This window comes from Pongo pygmaeus, chromosome 2 (assembly GCF_028885625.2).
Source record: "Pongo pygmaeus isolate AG05252 chromosome 2, NHGRI_mPonPyg2-v2.0_pri, whole genome shotgun sequence".
NCBI lineage: Eukaryota > Metazoa > Chordata > Mammalia > Primates > Hominidae > Pongo > Pongo pygmaeus.
This window is the reverse complement of record NC_085930.1, coordinates 104,599,152-104,611,450: the sequence shown is the minus strand read 5'-3', so window position 1 is coordinate 104,611,450 and position 12,299 is coordinate 104,599,152. Positions and strand designations below refer to the sequence as shown.

The following is a 12,299-nucleotide window of genomic DNA, read 5'->3' as shown; positions in this document are numbered from 1 at the left end:
TCCTATATGGCCAAGCTATGGGCTAGCAGGATGCCCTGTGTATGCCAGTCCCAGGGCTTGTTCTTTGACCCCTTGGGAGCCAGAGTCAGATGCTCAGTGTGAGACTGAAACCCCAGGAGCCATAGCTGGTCAGAGCTGTTTTGTGAGCAGCCTCAGGAGGAACTTTTTGGACCTGGAACTACCCGCTTCCAGGTCCACGGAGCACATTTATCTCGGGGCCTGAGGCTCCCCCTGGAAATGAGGGTGCTGTGTTTGTGTCCATCTGTGGTAGTGGCAGCTACAGAGCCCCACCTGTCTGTTGAAAGATCAGGCATCACTTTTTTCTTTCTGAACTTTTATTGGAAAAAAAAAGCCGAGGAGGTGTGCTGGATCCCTTTTCAGAAAAGCCGCTTCTCATACCTGCAGGCAGAAGGACCACCTGTGAGGTGAGGGCAGGAGAAAGGAGGCATGAGGCATGGCAGAGGCCCCACCGAGGACAGGGTGACTTACGAATGGAGGCTATGGACGCCACCTTCCACCTGGGCTGAGGACGTTCTCTTCTCAAATTTAAGCTCCCCAGAGTACATCATGGCTCTGAAGAAGGGCAGAGATCAAATGTGGGTAGCTGGCCCTGGACCAGCCCCTCTACCCATGTCCCAGCTCCCCAAGCTCACCGGACTTGGGTCAAGCTCTTGGCACCAATGTCCTGGCATGAGTGTTGGATGCCAGCAATCAGGTAAGGGACAAATTTGTGGATGGACCCTTTGTCCTGCACAGCACCAGACACCCCCTGGGCCACTTTGATTTTGTCAGCTTCACTGCAGGGAGAGGCAGAGACACGGGCAAGGTCACAGCAGAGATGAGACTGTCAGTGCAGGATTAGGGTGGGGTAACTGGCTTGCCTGTCCCACCTGAAATATCTGTTCTGGCTGCTGAGGTGCTTGTCCATGGCATCGAGAGAACCCATACCGCGATATTTCTTTAGCCGGATCCCATCGGAAAAGAAGTATTCACCAGGGGCCTCAGTGGTGGCAGCCAGAAGAGAGCCCATCATGACTGTGGACAGATGGAGTGCTTGGGTTAGAGCCTAAGCAGCACTGGGGAGGGGTCCCACTGGCCTTCACGGGTACTGGGCCTCACCTGTGGAGGCCCCAAGGGCCAAGGCTTTTGCAATATGACCCACATTTTGGATTCCTCCATCAGCAATGACCGGAACACCAAAGCGCCGTGCATACTCTGACACCTTGTACACTGCTGTTGCTTGGGGCCGCCCACAGGCCAGCACTGTTGAGATGGAGGAACACATGGGTGGATAGAGTTAATGGGGACAGGCAGTGGACCCTGTGGCCACATTTAGGACCCAGGAGATTTTGGCTACATCTGCATCAGGACTGCAGCTTGACTGAGGAACAGACGTGTCTGGGATGGCTGCTGCCATATCTGCCTTAAATAGTACAAACAGCTGTGCTGACCTCTACTCACCCCCACATGTGCACGTGCATGTGTGCAGTGCCCAGGGCAGCCTCAGGCACATGCAGTCTTAGCAGCCGGGAAAGCCCCTGTCCAGCTGGTATCAGATGGGGCAGGAGTCACCGTGCAGTTAGTCCCCAGAGGCACTGAGGCCAGGCCCAGCCCTTCCTCCCTGAATGGTGGGCAGCTCAGGCAAGATAAGGGCAGTGGTTGTGTAGGAGAGCAGGCTGTGGTTGTGTGGAGCAGGCAGTGGTTGTGTGGGAGAGCAAGGACCACACAAAGGAGTTGGTCCCTGAGCTATGCCTACTGCAGAAGATGTGGGCAGGAAAGGTCCTGCCTAGGGAAGAAAGTCCTGCCCTATCAGCACCCCAGAAGGAAGAGGGAGCTATGTTCTTGAGCGCCCCCCTCAAACCATGGTCTGTGTATCAGTTGGCCTTGCCCACCCATCAGCACCACAAACCCCGGGAGCTACAGCTACGTCAACCAAGCAGCCGGGCAGTGGGCAGCTGGGCCGGGCCAGTGGGCCGGGCTGGACTTACTATAGCAACCCGTGACAGTAGAAGGGCATTTGGGGCTGTGGGACTTTATGTCTGGAGGGATCTTGGGAGCCACTAAATAAAACAAACAGACCAGAGTTTAGAGAAGGTGCAGAGCAGGAGCAAGAAGGCCAGCCTAGGCAAGGGAGTGGCAGGTGATGGATGACAAGACCTTGTCTTGCTTCCAGCCATGTCACCCATCCAAGAGGCCAATTTGGCCCCAGGGTTGCCCCTGTCGGAGGACTCTGTTGTCCCCATAAGAGTGCTTGGTTCCAAGGTATGTGGGGCCTGAAACTGGGGTCTCTGTGGGCCCTATCAGAGTATATTCTTACCTTCCTGTGTAATGCAGATGGAGCCACTTCCCATGCCCACCCGCAGGGCATCCACACCTGCATCAATGAGGTTCTTGGCCTGGGCAGCAGTGACCACTACGGTGAAGGAAAGGAAAACGCTCATGTGAAGGTTAAGGTGGGAGCTCAGCTTACCCACTCCCACCACACATCCTTCAGGGCACAATCTTTCCTTACCATTGCCTCCAATGACTTGGAGATTAGGGTATTTCTCTTTGATGTACTTGATCATATTGATCTGGAAGATGGAATTTCCCTGGGAAGAGTCCTGGGACAGGAAGTAAGTCTCAGACTGTGATGTGGCAGCTGCCCCTATTGCCCCAACCCACCTGTGTAGCAGCTCACCAAAACCACTACATCCACACCAGCCTGGGCGAGCAAGTCCAGCCTATACTTGTCATCCTCATGAGTGCCAATGGCTGCCCCACACAGCAGCTGTTTCTTGGCATCTTTGGAGGCTAGTGGGTAGTCCCGATTCTTCTTCAGGTCTGTCCGGGCAATGATGGCCACAAGCTCATCATCTTCATTTACAATGGGCAACTTTCCTGTGGTCAGGGCAGGACATGAATCAGGACCCTGAGCATTATTAGTTCCAGGCCCTTTCCCAGCTCTAGGACTTACCCTTCTTGCTGCGCTGCAGAATTTCATTTGCCTCCTTCAGTGTGATGCCTGCAGGGGCTACCACCAAGTCTTCCCTCTTTGTCATTATCTACGTGGGAGGTGAGATGTGAAGAAGGGCCAGTCATCGACTATGGCCAGTTAACTCTTTTTTCTTTCCTTCCCAAGTAGCTGAGATTACAGGCATGCGCCACCACACCCAACTAATTTTTTGTATTTTTAGTAGAGACGGGGTTTCACCATGTTGGCCAGGCTAGTCTGAAACTCCTAACCTCATGATTTGCCTGCCTCAGCCTCCCAAAGTACTGAGATTACAGGGGTGAAGTTCTATGGACCACCACGTTCATACATTCACACCCAAACCACACTTCCTCAAAGGATCCCAATAATTCTTAGCAGTATGGTATTGAGTGAGGGATGAGTAGAAAGGACAACATGGCACAGGGAGCACCCTCTTACACTATGGAATAAGGAGGACAACACAGGAACAATGGCAAGAAAATCAGGGCAGACCTCAAGCACTGCCCCTACCTTAGGGGTTTAAAAGAACAAACCATGAATACTAGCAAGCATTTGGGCAGTTTGAAAGCCTCTGGTGGGGAAAGGATGCAGGAACCCAATGAAGGAGTCAGAAACTTGGTTTGACACTCCTCTTTCCCAAAGAGGAGACGCTATCAGAGATGTCATAGACAACAGAAGCCCCTTGTCTTCAACCTGGGCTGCCAGAGCTTGGATCTACTCTGCCAGTGGCACCCACCTCTTCCAAGAAACAGTCATGTTCCTCCTCTTTGAGAAAATCAATGTCCCTGGAGGAGATGATGCCCACCAAGCGGCTCCCCATCCGGCCTGTGTCTGTGATTGGGATACCGCAGAAACCATGCCGGGCCTTGGCCTCAAAAACATCCCGCACGCGATCCTTGGGGCTGAGGACCACAGGGTCTGTGATGAATCCCTGTTCGTATTTCTGGAAAGGGATGGTGAGAAAGGGCATCGCATCTTTGAACTACTTTCATCAGGCTCTTGATCTGAGGCATGGGGTCTCTCCTTATTGATCCCTTTAGCAGTGCCACAAGACCAAATCACACCAACACATCTTAGAGACATGGGTAGGCTGGAGGCACTGTCCACCTGGTCTATTGCTGCTGCTTTAAGAAACAGAATCTCAGGGTCTTCTCAGTAACTAAACCCCATGGTGGAAAGAAAGAATACTAAATTAATAGAACAAACCCCTACTCCCACCCCACCCCACCTCAGTGCAATTCCCAGGAGCGCTTGCTAATGATCCTTGCCCTTCTGACCTTCACTTTCCGAACTTCATTGGCCTGGAATTCAGGTGTACAGTTGTGGTGGATGAAGCCAATACCGCCTGTAAGCTACAGGATAAAAAGAGACTACTACTAAGTGACAATAAGCAGGACCGAATGCCTTTGGGGAAAGGCGATGGAGTCCTTGCTCCTTCCCCCACACCCCATGGGGCTCACCGCCATTGCTATGGCCATCCCAGCCTCTGTGACTGTGTCCATGGGAGAGGAAACCAGTGGGGTCTTAAGAGTGATTTTCTTGGTCAGAGCAGAAGTCAGGTCCTGAGGAGACAAAGGTCAACCAGTGTGGGAAAGCATCTCTTACACCTCAAGGTGTTACTGAGTCCCCCACAAAAAGGCACTTTTGTATGACTTGCATGCTAACAAGTAACATGATCCCATAAAATCCACCCCCAAGCCCAATCTGGTGAGTTAGCCCAGAGACCAGGTGACAGTAGCACCTTAGCTCACCTTGATGTTCAGGACCCAATTCCTGATCATACTCACCACCTGGTCTGCAGTGAAGTCGATGTACCCAGGGAGAATGAGAAAGTCACTGCGAGGGAAGGGAGTGAATTGGGAGTAAAGCTCTCAGCTTAGGGCAGCATGAGACTCCATCCCCATGTATCAATCAACCCGTAACGCATGTGAGCAGCGAGTGGCACTGACAGAGCCTGTGTGTCACAGGCACAGCACAAGGTGGAAATGGGGACAGGAGACCTTTTCTGCCACCGAGCTGTCATCAGTGCTCCTGGCACCCTGACAATTCCATGTGTCTGGAGCATGGAGTCTCCAGCCTGAGATTCCAAGCACTGAGATGCTGCTCCGTACCCCAAGCACCGCTCCAGATGTCACAAAGTGAGCCCCGGAGGTGGGTGGCCAATTCCCGGAACCTGTCCCCCACGCCCACGCCCAAGGAGGCTCCACGGAAGCCCCCATATGGCCTTTTCCCCAGGCCGCCCCTCTCTTCGCCCAGGTGAGCCCCATTGGCCCGCACTTGTAGGTGAGGCCATCTCCGCAGTTGAAGAGCTGCTGTGCTGTGAGTCCGTCGTCTGGCACGTAGGACGTGCCCCCACTAATCAGGTAGTCGGCCATGGCCAACACAGTACACCTCCGCGTGTCTCCGAGGACCGCGCCGCAGAGACCTCTGCCGTTTGGGCCGCGCCAATATAAACCAGCCGATTTCGTCACTGCGCCGCGCGCGACGCTGACGTCAGGGCGTATTGCGCCCGGGCGGAACCGACCCGCCTCGCTGCGGCGGGGGCGGAGTTGGCGCTGAAGAAACAGCGCATGCGTACAGCACATGCTGGCCTTGTCACGGAGGAGCTGCGATTTCACGTCCCACCCCACTCCCCGCAGGACCTCGGCCAGTTCAATTAACAGGCAAGGCTTTACTTCTACTGTCCCGCCGGGCTCCTCCCCAAAATAAAGAGACGTTGTTCACTAACATGTTGAAAAGACGTGCTTGTCATTCTTAATAAACAACTAGAGTAGGAATACATAAGAGAAACAAGAGTGGTATCTTTATATGATACACAAGTGTATGTTACAAGAATTCCATCAGGCACAGGAGCCTCAGGTTTTAAGGCCTCAATGTTAGGCCAAAAAAAAAAAAAAAAAAGGCATGGTAAAGTTTTTACTTTTACATCTAAAATGTCACTTGTCATAAAGGAGGGTGTAATAGAAATTGTCTTTAATAAATCATAATTGAAGTTCCCCTCATTTTTCTTCCATTAAGATGCTAAGTTTATGTCTGAGCATGAAGAAAGAAAAGAACATCGTTCCCCTGTGGTCAGCAAAGTCTGTCAGCCCAGTGGAAGTCGGCTGGGGAGATTCCCTGCAGGGTCCATCCATCATTAATTCCATCTCTCTTGAAGATGGAAAGGGGCCACATTTCTTTTCACAGTCCAAGCCCTTTCCCCAGGCCCCAGACAAAAAAGAGTCAGCCAGCAACCTTCTAGGACATATGACACTCAAGGAAACCCAGAGCCACCATCGGCTGAGGAGTCTGCCGCAGCAGGTTTATGAAGATGCAAAGGGGGGCAAAGTTTTCTTTTATATTTTAAACAGAAGCAGCCTGAAAGGCTTCGTAACTACACCGATAAAAAAAAGAAAAAAGAAAAAATGGAGGCCTCTTCTTTAGTGTGAAAGTCTGTCTGGTTTTTCCTGGCTGGTTTCTCTTGCGCCACGGCCAAGGCATCTCAGTGCATAGTGCTTGCATTGGCCACTGCGATGGCCTCCTGAATTTCTCTTATCACCAGGATCCGGGTCAGCATTTGTCCCATCTGCTCTCTGCTGATAGGCTGGACTGAGTACCAGATTGGGCTGTTGGGGGCCACCACCGGCTCAGGTGTCAGGTAAAAGGTGTCATTCCGGCCTTTCACGCTCTGGGGGCTGAAGAATATGTGGATAAAAGTTGGGTACCACCAATACAACTTCAACCCTCCCACCTTGAACTTCCCAGACAGATGCTGTCTGCAAACAGTAAGGCCCCAAGTTATTGTGGCACAGCTACTGAATTTCATGCAGCCACCACACACTACATCCTGGTCCTCCTCTGGGACTACTGCAACTCCCCTAAATGTTGGGTTACTTCCCCTCTGCCCCTCCTTCCCACGTACCAGCTGTGATCCATCACTGACTGCACCAGCCTAGGGCTCTCATGGACTCATGTGAGTCTATCCTTATCCTCCTTGAAGCCAACTTCACTGCTCAAAGGGTCTATCTCCAAGTCTTTGCGCATGTTGTGTTTTTTTTTTTTTTTTTTGAGATGGCGCGTCTTGGCTCCAGGCTGGAGTGCAGTGGGGTGATCTCAGCTCACTGCAACCTCCGCCTCCTCGGTTGAAGCGATTCTCCTGCCTCAGCCTCCAGAGTAGCTGGAACTATAGGCACGAGCCACCAAGCCCAGCTAATTTTTGTATTTTTTAGTAGAGATGGGGTTTTGCCATGTTGGCCAGGCTGGTCTTGAACTCCGGCCTCAGGTGATCCACCCACCTTGGCCTCCCAAAGTGCTGGGATTACAGGCATGAGCCACGGTGCCCGGCCTCATGTTGTCTTTTCTACCCAATAATGATGGCCATTACACTGGGGCCCTAAACTTGGGTTCACTCCCCTCCCCCGAACTGTGCTGTACCTCTATTAAGTACTTGGCATCCTGTATCCTCTAAGAGTTATTCATCCATCCATTCAAGATTTATTTAAGGGTTACTAGTGCCAGGTCAGCACTAGGTGCTGATATTTTAAAAAAATGGGCAGGAAAAGCATTTCCTACCCATGGAGCTTACAGATAGGAGGGGACACAGGTAGCAATTAAAGTTAAACAAATACAAAATAAAAAACAGTGATAAGTGCTACGGAGGAAACAGCCACAGGGAAGAGGTGGGGAATCTGGAAATGCTTCCCTGATAAGCTGTGTTTAAGTTGAGAAGAGGCATAGTATGATGCCCTTGAGTGGAGAGGAGCTACTGTGGCTAGGGAACTAAGAGCTCCACAGACATGAGGTTAGCAAGGGGGAGTGCATCAAAGGAGTTGTCTGCCATGAAAGAATTACTATGTAATGAGAAACCACTGAAGGGGCAAAAGGGAGAAAAAGCTGAGAGGAGTCTCACCTAGATTAATGGTGGCAGTGACAAAAGGTCAAGGTCAGGAAGCAGGGCCATGCTCAATATGTGATGAAGGTAGCTTCTCTGTACCTTCATACCCTTTTCATGAAAGGTGACTGTAGGGACCCGGGACCCCTTTTTCTATCAGTGCTAGGCACATCACACACCTTTGGAAAGCCAGAGCAAGGCTGCTTCTAAATTTAGCTTTCTGGAAGTGTTTTTACTTGGTTTGGGACTAGAGAATGCCTCTCCCCTATGATAAGTGATCACACAAGTGAGCATGCACATGCATACACACACATGCGCACATATGGACAGCAAGTCACAATAAAGCCTCACCATTTGAAGAGGTAGAAATCATAGAGCTTGATGGGACATCTCAATGGATTCTCTGGATTTTCTGTCTGTTCTGCATACATGTCATCTGTAACTATAAAACACACATCCCCACCACCACAGACCTGGCATCAGACTGCCTTACCACAGGCCCAGATCAGGAACCTTAGGCTTTCAGCCAGCCCAACTAGGAAATACAGGGTCGGGGGAGGGAAGGTATGAGGCATGGGCAGTGACTACTAAGGGAAGAGGCAGCTATTCTGTCTGGGGCTTCTCTGCTTCTGGGAGGAAAGTTTGGAATTTTTGGCTGGGGACAAGGGAGTAGAGAATTTTATCCAGCAAATCCCAACCTTTACACTTATCACTAGCCTCACAGGCACAAGGGCAGGACAGGGCAGGACAAGTCGCACCTGTTTTTACCATTCCTGCCTCCTTTCCCTACCTTTCTGGCCAGTCTGGTGTATTCCAAGGGCCTTCAAGTACCGGATACTCGTACTTTTATCCTTGGGATTAGAAGGGTTCTTCTTTGTCTGTCGCAAGACCTTGGAGAAGGCCAGCTTCATGTGCTGGTCCACTGTCTTCAATAGGAAGTACCTGGATCACAAGTAAAATGCAAGGCAGAGGGAGGGGTGCCGGGAGGATACCATGACTCATCCTCTGCCCACTGGTGCTTCAGAGGAGCCACTGCCTACATTCCCAAGATCTGGGCAGGCCCGTACCCAAGCAGTGTCCAGTGCAGGAGCCACATCAAGATGGATGGTAGGGGTCTGGCAAGGGTGTTTGCCTCACTGGTTACCAAATAAAATGCAGCCAAGTGGGGTTAGGGCTTTCAGTAGCCCAGTTTCTCAAATATATGTCAGAGGAATTCAGAAGGCCTCCTGGATAGTTTCCACACTCTTCACTGGACAGATGCCAGCAGTGGAGCCTCTAGAACACTTACTTGGTATTAAAGAACATGAGGGTGGTCAGCAAGGTGGAGGGGGAGTGAGCCCCAAGCTGCTTGCACTCCCATAGCATCTCCTCAGTCACGTGGCTGGGCAAGACATAGCCTAGGAGGAATAGAGTACTGTCACAACAAGAGGATGGCAGGTGGTCTCTCAAAGGCACAATATGGGATGTGTGAAGCATAAGGACCACACAGGAGTATAAATTTCATCAGGGGACTCTCCCTAAAGTGTGGCAAAAATCATCTGAAAGCTTCTTAAAACACAGATAGCTGGGTCCCAATCTGTTTCTGAGGTGGAACCTGATGATGAGCACTTCTAACACCACACTTGAGAACCACAGCCTTACATGATTGCTGTTACCCTCTAATCCAAGGCTAACACAGGGCAAAAAGACTGCCCTCAGAGACAGTGAAGTACAGAAAACTATAAACCAAACTCTGCATATATGCATACTTCTCTGAGAGTGTACAGAGATTTGCATATTTTCAAAGGTGGTCCAGGACCCAAAGAACTGGCATGCATACCCGTTTGCCCTTACCAAATCTTCTCTCATCTCAACCGTCTCTAAAAAGCAAGGCCAGCCAGGCACAGTGGCTGATGCCTGTAATCCCAGCACTTTGGAAGGCCGAGGCGGGTGGATCACGAGGTCAGGAGATCGAGACCATCCTGGCCAACGTGGTGAAACCCCGTCTCTACTAAAAATACAAAAAATAGCCGGGTGTGGTGGCAGGTTCCTGTAGTCCCAGCTAATCGGGAGGCTGAGACAGGAGAATGGTGTGAACCCAGGAGGTGGAGCTTGCAGTGAGCCGAGATTGCACCACTGCACTCCAGCCTGGGCAACAGAGCGAGACTCCCATCTCAAAAAAAAACACAAAAAAACAAAAAAACAAAAACAAAAACAAATGGCTATTGTCATTTATTCTCCAGATAAAGAGACTGATACTCTTTGGGGGATTTTATTATTATTATTATTTGCTAAGATACAGGGTCTCTTCTACAATCTTTATCTTTTTTTAAAAAAAGGAAGGCCAGGCATGGTGGCTCAGGCCTGTAATCCCAGAACTTTGGGAGGCTGAGGTAGGAGAATTGCTTGAGCCCAAGAGTTGAAGACCAGCCTGGGCAACATAGCCAGACCTCATCTCCACTAAAAATCAAAAAAATTAGTCGTGTGATGGTGCACACCTGTGATCCCAGCTACCAGGGAGGCTGAGGTGGGACGATTCCTTGGGCCTGGGAGGTAAGGCTGCAGTGAGCCGTGATTGCACCACTGTACTTAAGCCTGGGTGACAGAGTGAGATCCTAGTCTCAAAAAAAAAAAAAAAAAGGAAAAAGAGATGGGGTTTCGCTCTGTCACCCAAGCTAGAGTACAGTAACACAATCATGGCTAACTGCAGCCTTGAGCTCTTGGGCTCAAAGACTCCTCCTGCCAGTTTCCTGAGCAGTTAGAAATACAGGCGTGAACCACCACGCCTAGCCAATATGCCAATATTTCAACTATTACAAGATCCCCCCACAGGGCTGGTGTTACTGTAAGACCCTGGTTCATAAGTGAACCCAGAGCTAGGCACAGGCAAAGGTCAATAATCTGAACAAGAGCCCTGGTCAGCCAGGTCTGCACCAAAGAAAGATGACATTTGAATGACCACCAAGCCCCTTCATGTGCTAAAGTCAGTCAGTATGCACATGTTTGTGCACCGGGTGCATAATGAGATAGGAGCAGGCAACAGTATTCTCCTGCAGGGTTTCGGGATTCTCCAAGCAAGCACAGTGTGTGACACTTCCTGGAAACAGAAAAAAGAACATTCTGCCCAATACACTCCTCTTCTGTGTTCTGTGCTCTTGCCAGAACAAAGCTGGCTCTCTAACTATAATAGTGCATTTCCATCTCTTTAAGGCAGTCCTGACTATTTTTTGTCTACTTTTTGGCTATTTTGTGACCCAGTGGCAATGGGAAAAGCTTTTCTGCTCTTAGACATATCTGAAGCCCCTAAGATCCAGGATGAGCAGAAAACAGCCCTTCTCAGCAAAGAAGGATTCAAGGAATCCTCCCACCTCAGCCTCCCTAGTAGCTGGGATCACAGGTGTGCACCATCACACTCGCTTAATTTTTTTGATTTTTAGTGGAGATGAGGTCTGGCTATGTTGCCTAGGCTGGTCTTCAACTCTTGGGCTCAAGCAATTCTCCTACCTCGGCCTACCAGAGTTCTGGGATTACAGGCGTGAGCCACCATGCCTGGCCTTCCTTTTTTTAAAAAAAATAATTTTTCTCCTGGGAACAATTATTGCCATACTTTGGCATGTTCCACTTCTCTGGGTTCGCTCTGCCACTTGCTCCCTCTGATGTCACTTCCCTAGTTTTATTCTCTTCTCTACAATTTGTAACAAACTTGGCTGGGTGTGGTTACTCATGTCTATAATCTCAGCACATTGGGAAGCCAAGGTAGAAGGACCGCTTGAACCCAGGAGTTCAAGACCAGCCTGGGCAACATAGGGAGACCCTGTCAATACAAAAACCTTAAAAAAAAAAAAAAAAACAAAAACAGCTGAGTGCAATGGCTTGAGCCTGGGTCCCAGCCCGAGCCCAACAGGGTGAGGCAGCAGTGAACTATGATCACAACATTGTACTCCAGCCTGGGAGACAAAGCAAGACGCTGTAAGAAAAAGTAAAATAGCCTGGGCATGGTGGCTCATGGGTGTAACCTTGGGAGGCCAAGGCAGATGGATCACTGGAACCTAGGAGTTTGAGACCAGCCTAGACAACATGGCAAAACCCCATTTCTACAAAAAAAAATACAAAAACTAGTCAGGTGTGGTGGTGTGCACCTGTAGTCCCAGCTACTTGGGAAGCTGAGAGGTAGAAGGATTGCTTCAGCCCAGGAGGTAGAGGTTGCAGTGAGGCAAGATTGTGCCACTGCACTCCAGCCTGGGAAACAGAGCAAGACCCTGTCTCAAAATAAAAAAATAAATCAAAATAAAATAAAACAGACTCTACTGACTGAGGGCCAGGGCTCCTAGCATGGAAGTAAGGGGCTATAGATAAAAAACCTAGGTATTAGCCTTATAGTTCTGAATCTGAACTACAGGCACCAAAATGATGTATTCTATCTTTAAAAACAATTTCTAGTTCTGCCCACTGAAGATCCTAGAAACAAAGACCAAT

At 50.1% G+C, this 12,299-nt stretch overlaps 2 protein-coding genes across 7 annotated transcripts in view; both read right to left on the bottom strand.

Moving 5' to 3' along the window:
* Positions 1–317: 317 nt before the first annotated feature.
* On the bottom strand, positions 318–5,546 carry IMPDH2 (inosine monophosphate dehydrogenase 2). Of its 2 annotated transcripts, XM_063661148.1 has the most exons (15): positions 5,252–5,458; positions 4,762–4,810; positions 4,435–4,536; positions 4,252–4,326; positions 3,711–3,917; positions 2,957–3,044; positions 2,681–2,880; positions 2,513–2,603; positions 2,318–2,413; positions 1,989–2,060; positions 1,120–1,263; positions 891–1,035; positions 654–797; positions 490–573; positions 318–399 (listed from the first exon to the last, which is right to left on the bottom strand). In XM_063661148.1, the coding sequence occupies exons 1-15, from the start codon at positions 5,347–5,349 to the stop codon at positions 378–380; spliced, it is 1,617 nt and encodes a 538-aa protein (XP_063517218.1). In that variant the 5' UTR covers positions 5,350–5,458; the 3' UTR covers positions 318–377. The 2 variants fall into 2 exon arrangements, with proteins under 2 accessions (XP_063517218.1, XP_054337684.2); XM_054481709.2 differs by lacking the exon at positions 1,989–2,060 and having other exon boundaries at positions 5,252–5,546.
* Positions 5,547–5,703: 157 nt separating this feature from the next.
* The window catches only part of QRICH1 (glutamine rich 1), a 67,165-nt gene continuing 60,569 nt past the window's right edge, over positions 5,704–12,299 (bottom strand). For all 5 annotated transcript variants that reach the window (XM_054481671.2, XM_054481670.1, XM_054481669.2 and 2 more), the window contains 4 exons: positions 9,133–9,241; positions 8,635–8,786; positions 8,196–8,286; positions 5,704–6,648 (listed from right to left, as the gene is read on the bottom strand). In XM_054481671.2, the coding sequence (XP_054337646.1) occupies positions 6,456–6,648; positions 8,196–8,286; positions 8,635–8,786; positions 9,133–9,241 (545 nt within the window). In that variant the 3' untranslated portion in view covers positions 5,704–6,455. The remainder of the gene's footprint in view (positions 6,649–8,195; positions 8,287–8,634; positions 8,787–9,132; positions 9,242–12,299) is intronic.